Source organism: Cervus elaphus, chromosome 18, assembly GCF_910594005.1.
Source record: "Cervus elaphus chromosome 18, mCerEla1.1, whole genome shotgun sequence".
NCBI lineage: Eukaryota > Metazoa > Chordata > Mammalia > Artiodactyla > Cervidae > Cervus > Cervus elaphus.
The window spans coordinates 52,890,622-52,908,502 of record NC_057832.1 but is presented as its reverse complement, the minus strand read 5'-3'; the positions used below and the strand labels follow the sequence as shown (position 1 = coordinate 52,908,502).

The window sequence follows — 17,881 nt, the reverse complement described above, 5'->3', positions numbered from 1 at the left end:
CGCCTTATGTTTTTTAAGTCTGGAATTTTAATCTTTATCTTTGCTGAGAATAACTACCTTGTAAGACAGTATATATGCTCACACCATGTTGATTAAAACACCTTTGCTCCATCAGAGCTTGGGTCCCCGTGTCTATCTGTCTGTCTGTCTTTCTCTCTTTATTTCTGGCTGATTCCCTGGAGTGTGAAAGCCGGCTGTGTAACCCAGGGAATATTAGCCTCTTTCCTTCTTTCACTCTCTCACCATCGACCCCGGACCACCAGGTTTTCCAATAAAGGACCAACAAGTGGCGCCCGAAGAGGGACTCTGGTACACATGGCAGATTCAGACGGAGTGACCCCAGAGGGTCTATTGAGGCCGGTAAGTACTAAGACATGGGTCAATCGGCTGGAAAGCCCCCTCACTTTTCTACTTTACTTCATCACTTATTTAAAGTTCAAGGATTTTCGGTTTCACACCAGTGAATAGAGGCTTGCCTTCAGACAGTGGTTGAATGTATCCCTTGGTTCCCTGATGAAGGTAGTTTTGATTTAGAAATTTGGCATCAGGTCAAAGAGAATGTTGAACGAGCCGTCAGACAGAGAAAAATATTCTGATAGATTTCTGGCCCCTATGGGCTCTCACTGAAGCTGTGATTCTGCCATTCCAAGGTAATTCTAGCCCTCCTGATATTCAGCAACAAGCAGAACACTTAGTACATGAATATGAATTAAACGATGAAGCCTTACAAAAGGCCCAATTAGAACAACATAAGATATTGCAGAATTTTCCCACTAACCCTGCCCCAGTTGCTCCAAGTGCTCCTCCCCTGCCAGCGGGCACAAATCCCAAAGTCTCTCCCTTGATAGAACCTAATGATTCTGGCAACGACTCCCTTAAGCCCATAGTGTAATTAAAAAAAGAAAGAAAGAAAAAAGCTAAAAGACAACGAAAAAAATTACTTGTTTATGAAAATGCAAATCAGGAATGTCAAAGGGCTATAGCCTCAATTCGTGAGACAGGGACTAGTTTTGATTATTTGAAGGCTTGTCACAATATAAGATCAGAAACTCAAAAGATGTAAATGCTAGCTGAAAAATGGCTGCTGCCTTAAGAAAAGGAAAATAGAGGATGCTTTACATGTGGAGATAAAAACCATTTAAAAAGGGACTTCCCTAAGAAAAGTTTAAAAAAAAAAAAAAAAAACCTCCAAAAGTCTGCCCCCGTTGCCATAGAAAAATGCATTAGGCCAAAGAATGTAAATCTAAATTTGACATTGAAGGAAAACCTATTCCAGAAAACTCCAAGCAGGAGACCCCCCCAGATCCCCTTCAACAAAAACCAGGGGCAAATTCCATCTTTTCCCTCAAACCCTCAACATCTGGCAGTGCTGCCGTCGATATACCAGCCCTAAATGACGTTCTCCTTTACCCTCAAGCAGTCCCCTCTAGAATACCTACCAGACTTTTTGGGCCCCTGCCCCCACAAACCTTCAGTCTTTTACTTGGCCAATCTAGTTTGACTTAACAGGCAGGAAGGCCAGGGGTCTCCAAATGGAGAAAATAGGCTGCAAGTGTCAGACATTTTTATCTCTCTTAAGTGGCAGGAGGAAACAAACTAGCGATATTTCTTTTTTTTTTCCTTCTCTACAAATTTAAAAGGAGGTTTCTCTTAAAATATTGTGTTGCCATAATGACACCTGGTTTCACTTGAAGTTAACTATTCTCAAACCCTTAGTTAACCAATGCATTTTTCTTATGGAAGTGTTTGTCTTAAGCTATGTTAATATGCTATACATTTACCCCAGACTCTGTCTTCAAGTCGGTTCCGCCTAATGGCTCAGAACCTACTTGACAAGCCAGTATGTTATACTCAGATATTGTTCCCCTAATCTATGTAAACAAAACTATTTGTATGGTAATCTGCCTTTCTTCAAGATTCATGTCAATCATTTTATGGCCTGGGACAACTCACCTGGTGCCAAGGTTATCTCAAAATGCATGTTGTGGGTGAGGGGCCGGGGTGCTATCTGAGTTTTGAGACATTTCCTTTCTCTAATTAGCAGATTGCTAGTAGTTATATATGATAAATCTCAATTTGAGAACACATTGCAAACTTCTACTGATTTCCAAATAGCTTTTCTAAAAAATTTATTATTTCTTGCATTTCTTTTATATAGATGGGACTAAAAACACCAAAGCTTCATTCTAGTCTCTTAAAAAATATAAAGTCTTTTATACTAAATTTCATTCTGCTCAACAAAATGAATTCAAGTTATTTGCCTACATCCTTACCCCATTAATATAGTCTCTGACTCTATACATTGTTTTTTTTATTAAAAAATATAGAAACCTCCACCATAAACTCCTAGTTCTATTAAAACAGACAATGGCCCTGCCTATATTTCTAGACACTTTAAACAATTTTTAAAATCTTTTTCTATTAAATATATTACAGGTATTCCTAATAATCCACAGACACAAGACACTGTCGAACGAACACATCACTAAAGTTACAAATAAAAAAATTAAAGAAGGGGGAATACACAGGAACACTACTGTCTTCCTTATCTAAAGCAGACTTTACTAGATTCCAACATAAGATATTTTCTAAACCTGTAACTATTGTTAATACAGCTTTATTTGTTTTAAATTTTTTAAACCTACCACAGGGAAATATTTTAACAAGGCCAGAAAGACATTTTCGAAGGAATTAAAGGACACTTCTCTTCCTCTGCCCATTTGGTATCAAGACGGGTTCAATAAACAATGGAAATCTGGGAAACTAATCTTACAGGGAAAGGGATATGCTTGTATTTCCCCAGATGGATCCAATGAACTCACATGGCTTCCTCTCCGAAAGATTTGACCCAAGGGGGCCCCCGACATTCAAAATGAAGATGAAACAACAAGAACCCCAGGAGGAAGAAATTCCAATACGGGCCATGGCGGCTCTAAAGATCTCCAGGAAGCACTGCCCTTGACAGCATCAATCCTATGACCTCCCCTCTTGAGGACAGATAAAAACCCTTACTATGGAGTAGGAAATGGCAACCCACTCCTGTATTCTTGCCTGGAGAATCCCATGGACAGATGAGCCTGGCGGGCAACGGTCCATGGGTCGTTAAAAAGTCAGACACGACTGAGTGTCTGAAAAATTTATTAAAAAAAAAAAGACAAAAAAAAACCCCTTACTAATCAAGCTGAAAATTTGGTCTCTCAACAGGGAATGCCTTGGAGTCCTGAATACACTTTCCTGACAATGCTCAGCCTGCTAGCCTGTGCCTCCCAAACTTGACTGGGCTTTCTTACCCAACCTCCCTTTATTATAGGTCATAAAATGGACGGAGAAAAGACCGATCATATCAACTAATGACTCCACCCATATACCCCCTCCCTGGAACCCTCACACCCTGGGGAGGAGGGAAAACTAATTAACATTTCTTTAGGTTATGAAGTCCTTTCACTGTGCTTGGGCCCAGCAAAATTATGCTTTAACGTTAGTCGACAAACTTGAGCTTTCGTCCTGCCTCCAAAAGAAGACTTTTGGACATTGCTGCCCTTTGTATGTAAACCATGTTTACACTACTGAAACTTTAGGGAAAGAACAAAAAACATTATTTAAAAGGTTACAAATGAAACATTACCATGACAAAGGACTTCTTGGCTGGCTTGACTGTGGAATGGCATCCACTCCACCTCCTCAAATCGTCCTTGATAAACAAATTGGGCCTGAACAATGGGACATATGGAAACTTGCTGCCAGCACCGAAGAACTTGGGACTTAGACCGGACATTTCACAGGGACCAGTCGTGGTCATAGTAACTATTTCTTTCGCTATAATTGTGAGGCTGCCAGAGTTAATACCGTGACGGGCGGCCTGGACCTAAGTTTTAGCTTCCCCCGAAATGGTAAGATTCCCTACCCCCATCAGGTAACCTGGAGCCAGCCAATCAATATGCGCCCAGTAAGAACAAAGGGAGAGCTGAAAAGCCCGCGAAAGTCTGTACCGATAGAATTACTTTGCAAACATGTAACCAATCCGCTTAAGCCAGCTACTAACCGCTTTTGCATATCTTATAAATTTGTGTACCAAGCTTGAGCCAGGGCTTTTCTGACCCTGCACCACTGTGATGTTTGTGGCAGAAAGCCCTGGCTCGAGACAGTAATAAACTTCCCTTTTTGCGAGTTGCATTGTCTTGGAAGCCTTCTCTCTCTCCCCGCTCGGGGATTCGGACATCGGGCATAACATTTGGGGGCTCGTCCGGGATCCCTTGACAGGGAGAAGAGAACGCTTACAGGACAAAGGGGAAGGATAAATAATAACACCGGTGCTCAGGAAGCAGGGGGAGCAAGCCGGCGTAAGGCCAAGGCCAGCGGACGCGCTGGGGGGCAGCCGACTCCGCGAGAAGGCTTTTTTATAAAGGGGGAGCAAGCCGGCGTAAGGCCAAGGCCAGCGGACGCGCTGGGGGGCAGCCGACTCCGCGAGAAGGCTTTTTATAAAGGGGGAGCAAGCCGGCGTAAGGCCAAGGCCAGCGGACGCGCTGGGGGGCAGCCGACTCCGCGGGAAGGAAAGTTCCTCTCCCGACCCCGAGCCTGGTGAACAGCGGACGTCATTCGGTAAGGTGAATCTGCTACCGGGAGGCAAGAAAATTCAGGGGGCCCGAAAACCCAGCGCTGTGTCGTCGGCCGACGTTTGTTTGTCCGTGTGTTTGTCTTTGGCTCTCCGTGTTTTTGTGTGTGTGCCGGCATTGTCTCTAGTCTCGTTCTCTTCTGGTGCATCGTTCTTTCTCACTTCTGACTTATTCTCTCTCTTCCTTACCGTTTATTCTTTGACCATGGGGCAGGGAGAATCTACCCCACTTTCTCTCATGACTGACCATTTTTCGGATGTCAGGGCCAGGGCCCATGACTTGTCTTTGCTAGTCAAAAAAGGTAAATTAATAACTCTTTGTTCTGCAGAGTGGCCCGCCTTTCAGGTTGGATGGCCTCCGGAAGGCACCTTTCAACCGTCCATCATACAGGCTGTGAAGGAGAAGATTATGGCTCCTGATCCCTGGGGCCATCCGAGTCAAGTCCCCTATGTCATGGTCTGGCAGGATCTAGTAGAAAATCCGCCTAAATGGTTAAAACCTTTTGTTTACAAACTTCCTAGTTCCTCCAGTTCACAGGTCCTGGTGATGGAGACCCCCCCGGAGGAAACCAAAAAGAAAGAGGACCCAAAACCAGTCCTTCAGGAATCATCTTATCCAAACCTGATAGATCTAGAAACGGAGATAAGGCCTCCGCCATATGTGCCCTCCTTGCAATCCCCTCCGAGGAGAGAAGCTCCCACAGGTGAACCGAGAGGATTAAGAGGGCCAACGGGAACCGACCGTGAGGGGGGACCGGCATTGGGGACCCGGGGGAAAACTAAGGGAGATAGGGGTAAGCAAGACCCTGGGGACCCAGAGTTACCTTCATCCACTGTTCAGGCGCTCCCCGTCCGAGTGGGACCAACTAACCCGGACGGAGAGCGAACCTATCAGTACTGGCCCTTTTCCACGAGTGACCTGTACAATTGGAAGACCCAAAACCCTCCTTTCTCAGAGAAGCCCCAAGGCCTCATTGACCTCTTAGATTCCATTTTGTTTACTCATAATCCCACCTGGGATGATTGTCAGCAGCTGTTGCAGGTGCTCTTCACCACGGAAGAACGGGAGCGAATTCTGGCAGAGGCGCGGAAACGGGTACCAGGGGTCGACGGGAGGCCAACCGCCCAGCCTCATCTTGTGGACGAGGGGTTTCCTCTGTTGCGGCCTAACTGGGATTTTGAGCGGGTGGAAGGTAGGGAGCGTCTCCGAGTGTACCGCCAGACTCTAATGGCTGGCCTGCGGGCTGCAGCAAGAAAGCCGACAAATCTGGCAAAGGTAAATTTAGTAAGGCAAGAGCCCACTGAAAGCCCGGCAGCCTTCCTAGAGAGGCTGATGGAAGCTTTCAGGCAATATACACCTATGGACCCCCAGGCTGAGGAGTCACGCGCTGCAGTTTTGTTAGCGTTTGTGAATCAGGCAGCCCCAGATATTAGGAAGAAATTACAAAAGGTAGAGGGATTGGGAGAACAGACAATACAGGATTTACTGAAAGTAGCTGAAAAGGTATTCAATAATAGGGAGACCCCAGAAGAAAGGGAAGAGCGAATTCGGCGGGAGGAAAGGGAATTAGCGGAAAAGATCAGGAAAGAAGAGAGGGAACATAGGGCGAGGGAAAACCGGAAGAACCAGAAGGAGCTAGCCCAGATTCTTTTTGCGGGGTTAAAGGCCGGAACAGAATTGAGGGAACCTCGAGACCCCCGGACGGGAGAAAAAGAAAAACCAAAAAGGCAGGCCCTAAAGAAGGATCAGTGCGCCTACTGCAAAGAACAGGGGCACTGGAAAAACGAGTGCCCTAAGAGGGACTCAAGGAGAGGAATGACCCAGAGAGAGAAAATCCCCCCCGGAACTCGAGTTCTATATGCGGGGGAAGACAGTGACTAGGGGAGTCGAGACTCGGCACCCCTCCCCGAGTCCTGGGTAACCATACATGTGGAGGGGAAACCCGTTGGCTTCATGGTGGATACTGGCGCCCAACACTCTGTTTTAAATCAAAAACTGGGACCAATGTCTAAGAAAGCCAGCTTAGTGCAAGGAGCCACGGGGACAAAAAGATATTGTTGGACCACAGAACGGAAAGTAAATCTAGGGACCCACCAGGTGTCCCATTCGTTTTTGGTGATACCAGAATGCCCAGCCCCTCTACTTGGAAGAGACTTGTTGACTAAAGTTAATGCTCAGATCCATTTTGACCCAGGGGGAATGTCAGTCACGGATGGACTTGGACAACCGATACATGTCTTGTCCCTAGCCTTAAGGGATGAATACAGACTTTTTGCGCCTAAGCCCTCAGAGACCATAGCACTAGATGTACAACCGTGGGTCCATAAATATCCATTGGCCTGGGCAGAAACAGCAGGAATGGGACTAGCTAAACAGAGACATCCGGTCGTCATCGAGCTAAAGGCCGAGGCAGTTCCTGTGAGGGTGAGACAGTACCCTATGAGCCAAGAAGCTCGGCGGGGGATCACTCCCCACATTCGACGGCTCATGGAGGCCGGAATTCTCAGGCGATGCCGATCCCCTTGGAACACCCCCTTACTGCCGGTGAAGAAGCTAGGGGGGACAGATTACAGACCTGTCCAAGACCTGCGAGAAGTCAACAAACGGGTGAGTGACATACACCCAACTGTCCCTAACCCGTATACCCTCCTGAGCAGTTTACTGCCTGAGTACACTTGGTACACTGTGCTGGACTTGAAGGATGCCTTTTTCAGCCTACCCCTGGCAGTCCAGAGCCAAGAGATATTTGCCTTTGAGTGGACTGAGGAGGAGGGCCAACCAGTAGTACAATTAACTTGGACCCGCCTCCCACAGGGGTTCAAGAACTCCCCTACCTTGTTTAATGAGGCTCTGAGTGAGGACCTCTACGAATATCGGGCTTGCCACCCAGAGGTCATTCTGCTACAATATGTAGATGACCTTATGTTGGCTGGAACCACAGAGGAAGCTTGCAGCCGTGCCACTGGGGACCTATTACAGACCCTAGGCATCTTGGGGTATCGCGCTAGCGCAAAGAAGGCACAAATAGCCCGGCAAGAGGTCACCTATTTGGGGTATAAGATCAGGCAGGGGCAAAGGTGGCTAACCCAGGCCATGAAAGAAACAATATTGCAGATACCAGAGCCCAAAAACCCCCGCCAGGTGAGAGAGTTTCTGGGGACTGTTGGATATTGCAGACTGTGGATTATGGGGTTTGCTGAGAAGGCCCGGCCCTTATATGAGGGAAGTAAAGAGACCCCAAAGTGGACTTGGACTGAGCCAATGAAACAGGCTTTCCAGACACTCAGACGGGCCCTACTAGAAGCCCCAGCCCTTGCCCTGCCTAACCCAAATAAGCCATTCCAGCTGTTTATAGATGAAAAGCAAGGAATAGGAAAGGGGGTCTTGACTCAACAATGGGGACCATGGAAGCGGCCGGTAGCATACCTTTCGAAGCGATTAGACCCGGTGGCCGCTGGGTGGCCCCCTTGCCTTCGCATCATTGCAGCTACAGCCCTCCTCGTCCGCGACGCTGACAAGTTGACGTATGGACAGCAACTCTCGGTTTACACCCCCCACGCCGTGGAAGGGGTTTTAAAGCAGCCGCCGGGTAAGTGGATCTCCAATGCCCGCTTGACACACTACCAGGCCTTGCTGCTCGATGCCCCACGGGTGCGTTTTCAGACCCCTTGCTTCCTAAATCCGGCCACGCTCCTACCCAACCCAGAGAAGGACAGCCCTCTCCATGATTGCAGTGAGATACTGGCTGAGGCCCTGGCGGCACGAAAAGACTTAACTGATGTACCCCTAAGCAACAGTGAGCTAGTATGGTTCACCGATGGGAGCAGTTATGTGAAAGATGGGCAAAGGAAGGCGGGAGCAGCCATAGTTGATGATTCAGGGCAGACGATATGGGCTGAGACACTACCCCCAAACACTTCTGCACAAAAAGCAGAATTGATTGCCCTAATACAGGCTCTGGAGCAAGCCAAAGGGAAGAGAGTCACCATTTTTACTGACAGCCGATATGCTTTCAGCACTGCCCATATTCAAGGTCCCATATACCAAGAAAGGGGATTTCGGACAGCTGAGGGAAAAGAGGTCAAAAATCTGCCTGAGATTCGCAGGCTCTTGGAAGCTGTCCAACTACCCCGGGCAGTAGCTATAGTACATGTCCCCGGTCACCAGAAGGGAGAAGACCCTAAGGCGCTGGGCAATCGTGCTGCTGATGCGGCCGCTCGAGAAGCGGCTAGCCGGGACTATGCCGCCCCCATATTAGCCGTGGGACTTCCACCCCCTGGTATGGGGACCTTGCCACCAGTTCCCGAATATTCCCTCCCCGATCTCGCCTGGATCAACAAGGATACCACCCTCCAGAAAGATGACCAAGATGGATGGTACCGAGACCAAAACAACAACCTGATCTTGCCTGCCTCCCTGGGTCGTCACCTGTGTGAACACCTGCACACAACTACACACTTGGGAGAAAAAAAGACCCTAACACTTCTCCAGATGGCCTGCCTGAGGTTCCCTCGTCAAAATGTAACTGTACGAGAGATAATTCAAGCCTGCAAAGCGTGCCAGCTGATGAGGGCAGAGAAGAAGCAGCACTCGGGAACGAGGTACCGAGGGGAAAAGCCAGGGCAACATTGGGAGATAGATTTCACCGAGGTAAGGCCAGGCAAGTATGGGTACCGCTATCTGTTGGTACTGGTAGATACCTTCTCGGGGTGGGTGGAAGCTTTCCCCACTAAGGGAGAGACAGCAATAGTGGTTGCTAAAAAGATCTTAGAGGAGATAGTGCCTAGGTATGGGCTGCCAGTGACTATGGGCTCTGATAATGGACCTGCCTTTGTGAGCCAGATTGTACAAGGGCTGGCCCAAGCTCTGGGGACGAAATGGAAGTTACATTGCGAATATAATCCCCAGAGCTCAGGACAGGTTGAGAGAATGAATCGGACCCTAAAAGAAACTTTGACAAAGTTGGCAATAGAGACTGGCGGGGACTGGGTGACCCTCCTCCCCTTTGCACTCTTTCGGGCACGTAACACCCCTTATAAGCTGAATCTTACTCCTTTTGAGATTCTGTATGGAAGACCCCCTCCTGTGTATCCTATTTTCGAAGGAAAATATCTGCCACCCCCTACTTTGGGACAATTCCAGCAAACTCTGATAGCATTAAGTAAGGTGCATAACCATGTTTGGAAATTGATTCGAGAGATACATGAGGGCCAAAACAAGAGGGCCCTCCCCTCACATAATATTGGCCCAGGTGATTGGGTTTGGGTAAAACGACACCAATCTAAAGTATTAGAACCTAGATGGAAAGGCCCTTATGTTGTTCTCCTTACCACTCCTACCGCTGTCAAGGTCGACGGGATTGGACCCTGGGTTCATTGCAATCACGTGCGGCAAGCCACATCGGAAGAACAGGAAAAAGCGCGAGCAGAATGGAAGGCGAGTCCTCACCCGTCAAATCCTTTGAAACTGAAACTTGTCCGCTGGGAGACCTCCTAATTCTCCTGCTGATGGCAGCTCTCATAGACCCAGGAGCGACCAGTCATAACCCCCATCAACCTGCTAAGATCACATGGAAACTCAACGACGGGCAAACTCATGAGCTGCTCAATGAGACCTCAGGAATCCACCCTCCAAACACCTGGTGGCCGGACCTGAACTTCGACCTCTCAAGCCTCTTCGCAAAGCAGGACGGTCTCCATGATAAGTACTATAGGGATGGGATAAAAAACCATAGGTTGGGGTTTTGGGCTTGCCCGGGCTATGTAAAAAATAACTGGAAAACCTGTGGTGGCATAGAAAGCTATTATTGCAGGAGCTGGAGTTGTGTGACCTCTTGTGATGGACCCCAGAGGTGGGATGTCGGAAACAGAGATCTAGTTAGCTTCACCTTCAAGGACCGTAGACACCAGGGGCCTCAGGTACGAGTACGATTTAACCAGGAACGGGCGAAGAAAGAAAACCGCTGGACCTCAGGACTGACTTGGGGTTTTCAGCTCCACGTAAATTGGCCCGGCCCCTACCCAGGCGAGCTTTTAATCATTAAACAGGTTATTGAGCCGGTGCAGGTACATAGTTTAGGTCCCAATCTGGTCAAAGCATTACAGGGGCACAAGGCGACCCCCAAGCCAACCCCCTTCAGACCAAGCTTGCCAGGAACATTTAACATCTCCTCTACCCCTAGCCTCAGAGGCAAACTGACAGAAACCCCTGGCCCTCTGGCTGTTACCATTAGCTCAGCAATTCAGGACCCCCTATGGGCCTTAGTGAATGCAGCCTTTACGGTCTTAAACCATACCAACCCTAATGCAACCCAGTCCTGTTGGCTTTGTTATAATCTTCACCCCCCCTTCTATGAGGCCATAGGCCTCAATGTCTCTTACTACTTATCTTCAGGCCAGAACCCACCCCCATGCCGATGGGAAGAACGCAAGGTTGGTCTCACAATGAATGAAGTTTGGGGACAGGGACTCTGTTTGGGCACAGTGCCACGTGATAAAACTTCCCTCTGTGCCCGGACTATTAGTAACCTACGCTTATATGGCAAAAATTGGATTGTGCCAGAGGTTGGGGGCTGGTGGATTTGTTCACATACTGGGCTAACCCCATGTTTAAATGTGAAGGTTTTTAACCAGAGTCAAGAATTCTGTGTTCTGGTTGCTGTAATGCCAAAAATCTTATACCACTCTGAAGAGGTTATGTACTCACATTGGGACCGAGAATTGCCAAGACAAAAGAGAGAGCCAATCAGTGCGATCACCATGGCAGCCTTGTTCAGTCTTGGGCTGGCAGGAGCAGGGACAGGAATAGCTTCACTATCTCTGCAAGGCCAAGGGTTTTCTTCCCTACGAGCCGCCATAGATGAAGATATAACTCGCATAGAAGAATCAATCAGCCACTTAGAGAAGTCTCTGACTTCCTTGTCTGAGGTGGTCTTGCAGAATAGGAGAGGATTGGACTTGATTTTTCTCCAACAGGGTGGGGTCTGCGCGGCTCTGGGAGAAGAATGTTGTTTCTATGCAGACCATACAGGAGTGGTAAGAGAATCTATGGCAAAAGTAAGAGAAGGGCTGGCGCAACGAAAGAGGGAACGGGAGGCCCAGCAGGGATGGTTTGAGTCTTGGTTTCAACGCTCCCCCTGGCTGACCACCTTAGTTTCCACCCTCCTGGGCCCGCTTATAGTGCTATTATTAACACTCACATTTGGCCCTTGTATTTTAAACCGGCTAATGTCATTTATTAAAGAACGTCTAAATACCATTCAGATTATGGTATTGAGGCAGCAATATCAGATGGTAGCTCAGGATGAAGAGAAGGATTCCTCTACAGGAACAAGAAGACAGGGGGGAATGTGAGGCTGCCAGAGTTAATACCGTGACGGGCGGCCTGGACCTAAGTTTTAGCTTCCCCCGAAATGGTAAGATTCCCTACCCCCATCAGGTAACCTGGAGCCAGCCAATCAATATGCGCCCAGTAAGAACAAAGGGAGAGCTGAAAAGCCCGCGAAAGTCTGTACCGATAGAATTACTTTGCAAACATGTAACCAATCCGCTTAAGCCAGCTACTAACCGCTTTTGCATATCTTATAAATTTGTGTACCAAGCTTGAGCCAGGGCTTTTCTGACCCTGCACCACTGTGATGTTTGTGGCAGAAAGCCCTGGCTCGAGACAGTAATAAACTTCCCTTTTTGCGAGTTGCATTGTCTTGGAAGCCTTCTCTCTCTCCCCGCTCGGGGATTCGGACATCGGGCATAACAATAATCAGTCATATTTTATACAGGCCTGTGTCCCAGTTCCTTTTGTTATAGCCATAGGAAATTTACAATTTAATAAGACTTTACGTTCTGTAACTTCTATTAACTGCCAATTTTGTGTTACCCCTGTTCATTTCAATCATAATACCTACAACTGGGAACAAATCAAATTTCATTTACATGATAATGCCTCTCTGAATGTACAATTACTGCAAAAGGAAATCTTTGAAACTTCTTCTACACATCTGCCCTCTTCCACTAATTTGGAAACTTTAGCTGAACAAACTATCTGGGCCAGACCCACGAGAATGGTTTCAAAGTATTACCCACAGCATCCGGTCTGGAACTGGAACTTTGGTGATTATCTTGATAATTGTATTTGTTGTTTATCGTTGCCTTTCTACAAGGTTGGTTAATATTAACCAGACTCAATTGATCAGGACCCTTTTTTTTTTTTTTTTTACAAATATAATAAAATAGGGGGACTTGTCAGGAAGCATTTAACAGGAGGCTTCCTGTGCGCTGTTTTGGATCTGATAGGAATCCTCTATTCCTTATTAATTCCTGAATATTCAGGAGTTAAGATGAAAGGCAAGCCTTTCCCGGGGCTGAGGAATCCAGGCATCTCCTTTGTTAGTTTTTCAATACAGTGGTAAGTACCCTCTTCCTTCTTACGAACCATACAGTAAAAGTGATTGTTTACAACTCTCTCTCTTTAATATGGATCGCCTTATGTTTTTTAAGTCTGGAATTTTAATCTTTATCTTTGCTGAGAATAACTACCTTGTAAGACAGTATATATGCTCACACCATGTTGATTAAAACCTTTGCTCCATCAGAGCTTGGGTCCCCGTGTCTATCTGTCTGTCTGTCTTTCTCTATTTCTGGCTGATTCCCTGTAGCACAAAAGTCGGCTGTGTAACCCAGGGAATATTAGCCTCTTTCCTTCTTTCACTCTCTCATCATCGACTATAGACCACCAGGTTCCAGTCCAATAAATGACCAACAGGAGGGACTGTGAACAACTTATTTTGTAAGCTGTCTGACCATGGTAATGATTTGGGGAAGTAGTAAGACTGTCAGTTTCGTCTTTTTCAGTAAGTATAAGTTAGTAGGTATCTGGGTTCAGGTCACCTGACTAAACACTTACACAGAAATATCTCTGACACAAAGACAACAAATTAAGCTTTGGCAGCAAGAATAAGTACAAATCTTTTAAAAAATGGATTCTCTTCTCCTTGTGCCTACTCCCTTTTTTGTGACGATTTCCTTGAGCAAACTTCTAACTGTAACTCCTTTGTCCTTTTAGTATGAATGTACATCTTTTAGAAAGCTAAGCCTCTTGCTGGTTTACAACCTTAAGAAGTCTTTCTCAGTGGCTTTGATGTCATCTGTTTGAAGTGTAAAAATCAAGGAAGGAGTCCCCATCTCCTTATCCGTTTGAGTCTGAGCTTGGTACTTAGTTCTATGTTGTGACTACATGGTTATAAAGACACTGACAAGTCTTATTTTTTCCTTTTATATAAGAGTAATTAACACAAACACCATCTCACTACCAGTGAATTTAGAGAGAACCATGTGTAGCAAATGGTTCAGTTAAGTCCTCTTAAGGACAAATTACTGTTTATCATGAGGGTACCTACATAATATGAAACAGGTTGCACCTGCGTAGATACTAAAAGTGGTGAGAATTCAGTCTTCGCAATCCCACTAGCAGACTGCTCGTGATGTGCATAGCCATCTGGTTAAATGCTTATTTGATAATAAAACTATTTAGTTCTTTCCCACATTTGTAGAGAGGAATTTCTTGGTTGGCAGATTTTATTTTTTAATAATTTCTGTAACAACTCCCATGACCTGAAATATCCCCTCAGAACATGAGCAAATTGTTAGAATCTTGAAAGGACCAATCAACTTTTGGACCCAAACTTTATCATGCACTTGTCCACCAAGAGGGTTGTCCTGCATGCAGACAAGCATTCTGATTTGATATACATAGCTATATCTGTATCTCCTGTCTCGCAAACTTTGCTTATACATAGACCACGGTGACTTCAAAGTACCTCCTCTCAGAGCTGCCCCTCAGGTGTCCCTTCTTCCAGGCTAACCGCATGCAGAATTTCACCTATCGCTGCAGGCCGGGCAACACCCCACGCACACTCAGGAGAAACTCTCTGGTAACAAAAAGGTCAGGAGCAAGATTTAACGCGAAAGGCAATCAACACACTTCTGGGAAACTTAATCCTCCTCTGTGCCACCAGACTTGGGCAAGAAAGTTACAGCAATTTTCCATCCTGGTATTTTGAAAAAAAGAAATGAAGGTAGGGAACCAAGCTCTACACTCATCCAATTAAGAGGAAGATCCACCTTTTGCACTTGGGCTTTCCGACCTCGCCCTTCTCACCAACCTCCCTCCCTGGCTGGGGTTCTTATTTACTCCCAGAACAGGGAAGCCATAGAGACGGAAACGGCAACCCACTCCAGTATTCTTGCCTGGAGAATTCCGTGGACAGAGGAGCCTGGTGGGCTGCTGTCCATGGCGTCGCACAGAGTCGGACACGACTGAAGCGACTTAGCGTGCATGCATGCATTGGAGAAGGAAATGGCAACCCACTCCAGTATTCTTGCCTGGAGAATCCCAGGGACAGAGGAGCCTAATAGGCTGCCGTCTGTGGGGTCGCACAGAGTCGGACACGACTGAAGCGACTTAGCAGCAGCAAGGAAGCCAAGAGCTTCCAAGCAAACACATTAAAGGATCATACACAATGACGGGAAGCTTTTTCAACCCCTCATCCAGGGAAAGCCCCAGTCCCAGTCCCCGCCACCTGCCAGGGATCCCGTGGCCTCACCTGCGGACCGCGAGGGGCGCAGCCGAAGCCTGCGGCCGCCTCGTCTCCGGCCCCGCGTCAGCTTGTAGAAGCAGTAGCAGGCGCCGGCCGCGAGGACCAGGCCCGCCGCCACCCAGCCCACGTCCCGGGCGCCGCCCATGCTACCTCTGGGGCCGCGCACAGCGCTGGGCCCGGCGCGGGAGTGTCCGAAGCCAGAGGGTCCAGGCGCCGCCGCCCGGGATTGCGCCGCCGGAGAAAGGAAATGGGCGACTGAGCTCCGCCTCTCAGAAACCGCCCCGCTGAAAAGTGAAAGAGTCCACTTAGCCCGTAAGCTTCCCGGCGGCTTCCTGGGGAATGGGCGGGGCACGGCTGGAGGCGATCTAGACTGGGTGAAGCGCAGCAAGCACTGCACCGCCCAAGAGCACACGCCGGGGCCCGCCCCGGACGCCCGGAGGCAGCTCCCTGCCCGGGGCCGAGGCCCGCCTCTCTTCCCGGCAGGCCACTGAGGGCGCGAAGCAACGCAATGCGTAGCCCCGCCTTCTACGTCGCGCGGTTGCCGTGGCAACGCCGGGACGCGCTAGCCCCTCGCTCCGGAGTGGCTCTTGCTGCTCCCGGCGTGGGGAGGGCCACCGAGCAGCGCAGCTTTTCAGTAGGGCCTCAGGTCATGGCCTCGCTGCGCCGGGCCAGCCCCAGGCTGAGGAAATACTTCAAGGAGAACTACATTCCTCAGGTCTGCGAGGTACTGGAGCCACGTGGCGGCGGAGTTAGAAAAGGGAAGAAGGGGCAGAGAATTCCCAGAGGAGGGACTGGAATTTGGCGAAGAGAGGAAGTGGAGGTTAAGGGGAGCGAAAAGGGGAGAGATGAAGTCAGCTTTGGACAGGGCGGCGGTCTGGGCTGAACACACAGATCAGAGTTGAAGACAGCGGGGTGATGGTGGCTGAAAGGGGAGGGGGGTGGGAATGAGTGACATCTCCCAGGGAGAAAGGGGAAAAGGCCTCAGGACAGAAACCCCAAACTCCAGCTTTTAAGGTTTGGACAAGAGGAACTAAGGGCTAGAGGAGTGAGAATGAAATGCGTTGGAGATAGAGGAAGAAAAGCAGGAGAGTGTGGCCTTATGAAGAAAGTGGGCAATAGTGTCACCTAAGATAAAGACTTGAAAAGTTGTAGTGGATTTGGCCCAAAGTAAGTGTGGGTTTTCAATGGAGTGATGAAGGCAGAAAATAGATTGAGGTTAGCTGAGGAGTGGAAACTGAGATCTTTAGATAGAAGGTGAGTGAAGTCACACAGTCGTGTCTGACTTTTTGTGACTCCATGGACTGTAGCCCACCAGGCTCCTCTGTCCATGGGGTTTTCCAGGCAAGAATACTGGAGTGAGTTGCCATTTCCTTCTCCAGGGGATCTTCCTGACCCAGAAAGTAGTCAGCCATTTGTGTGAAAGGAAGATCCACACAACCAAGACTTAAATGGGAGGAAAGACTGTCCTTCCCCACCCACCTTGTAACAGGAAGGAAGGAGGAAAGACTGTCCTTCCCCACCCACCTTGTAACAGGAAGGAAGAAGGACAAGGGGTGGATAGGCTTTGTAGGCTCCGAGTTCAGTTCAGTTCAGTTCAGTTGCTCAGTTGTGTCCGACTCTTTGCGACCCCATGAATCGCAGCACGCCAGGCCTCCCTGTCCATCACCAACTCCCGGTGTTTACTCAAACCCATGTCCGAGTTAGGAAGCCAATAAAATTATCTTCTGGTGACTTCCATTTTCTCTACAAATATGAGGTGAAATGTTTGTCAAGAATGAGGATGTTTGGGAGGAGATGGCGGTTGTAGAAGGGGTTTTGAGTAGTTAAGTTATTCAGACAAGGAGGGAGAATTAGAAGTCCAGGGAAGGAAAGAAGAAGGGTAAGGCAGTGTTGAGAGCCCAGCTCGGGGAGTAATCTCCTATGCAAGTCGGGATGGGGGGGCAATTCAGTACAGCCCTCTCCTTTTGGGATGGTAATTTTCAAATATTTATTAAAATGTTAAATATGAATATCCTTAAACCAAGCATTTCCACTTCTGAGGATCCACTTTAGAGACATACTTGCTCATGTAACCAGAAGGATTTACAAGTGTATTCATTGTAACATTGTCACATAGTGAACATAGTAAATAAGGGAATGGGATATTATGTAGAACAATATATACCTGTGCCTTAAGACAAAAATGCAAATTACCTAACAAATGTGTCTACTAAAATCTAGCTACTTATCTGACTTCATATTTGTATGCATATGTGTATTTGTATATAAGTGTGTTTTTATATGTGTGTGTATGTATATAAGACAATAATACATGCATAGAATATATGGCAAACTATTAACAGCAAATGTTTTGGGGGATAGCTTTAGGGGAGAACTCTAATCTTTTACTCCATATACATCTGTATGGTTTTAATTTTTTTTATGATGAGTTTCATTCATGTTTTACCTCTATACAATTATATTTGAAAATGTGTAGAAAGCTTGCTACTTATCTTCCCAGTTGCATGATTTTCTCAAGCAGCACTCAGTAAATCAGACCTAAGTACACAAATAAGAGTTGGTTTCATCCAGGATAGGAGTTTGCCACACATGTATAATGAAAGGGCAGTGGGGAGGGAGCTAAGCTTTTGAGAGTGCCTAAAGTGATGGGCCTAGGACTCTAAGGACTGCATGG

General features: G+C 47.5%; 2 protein-coding genes across 2 annotated transcripts in view; one reads left to right on the top strand and one right to left on the bottom strand.

Moving 5' to 3' along the window:
• The window catches only part of ARMC10 (armadillo repeat containing 10), a 77,276-nt gene extending 61,563 nt beyond the window's left edge, over positions 1-15,713 (bottom strand). The window contains exon 1 of the mRNA XM_043873301.1: positions 15,214-15,713. Coding sequence (XP_043729236.1) covers positions 15,214-15,352 — 139 coding nt within the window. The 5' untranslated portion in view covers positions 15,353-15,713. The remainder of the gene's footprint in view (positions 1-15,213) is intronic.
• The window catches only part of FBXL13 (F-box and leucine rich repeat protein 13), a 209,643-nt gene continuing 207,433 nt past the window's right edge, over positions 15,672-17,881 (top strand). Inside the window, exon 1 of the mRNA XM_043871784.1 lies at positions 15,672-15,931. Within this exon, the coding sequence (XP_043727719.1) occupies positions 15,716-15,931 (216 nt within the window). The 5' untranslated portion in view covers positions 15,672-15,715. The remainder of the gene's footprint in view (positions 15,932-17,881) is intronic.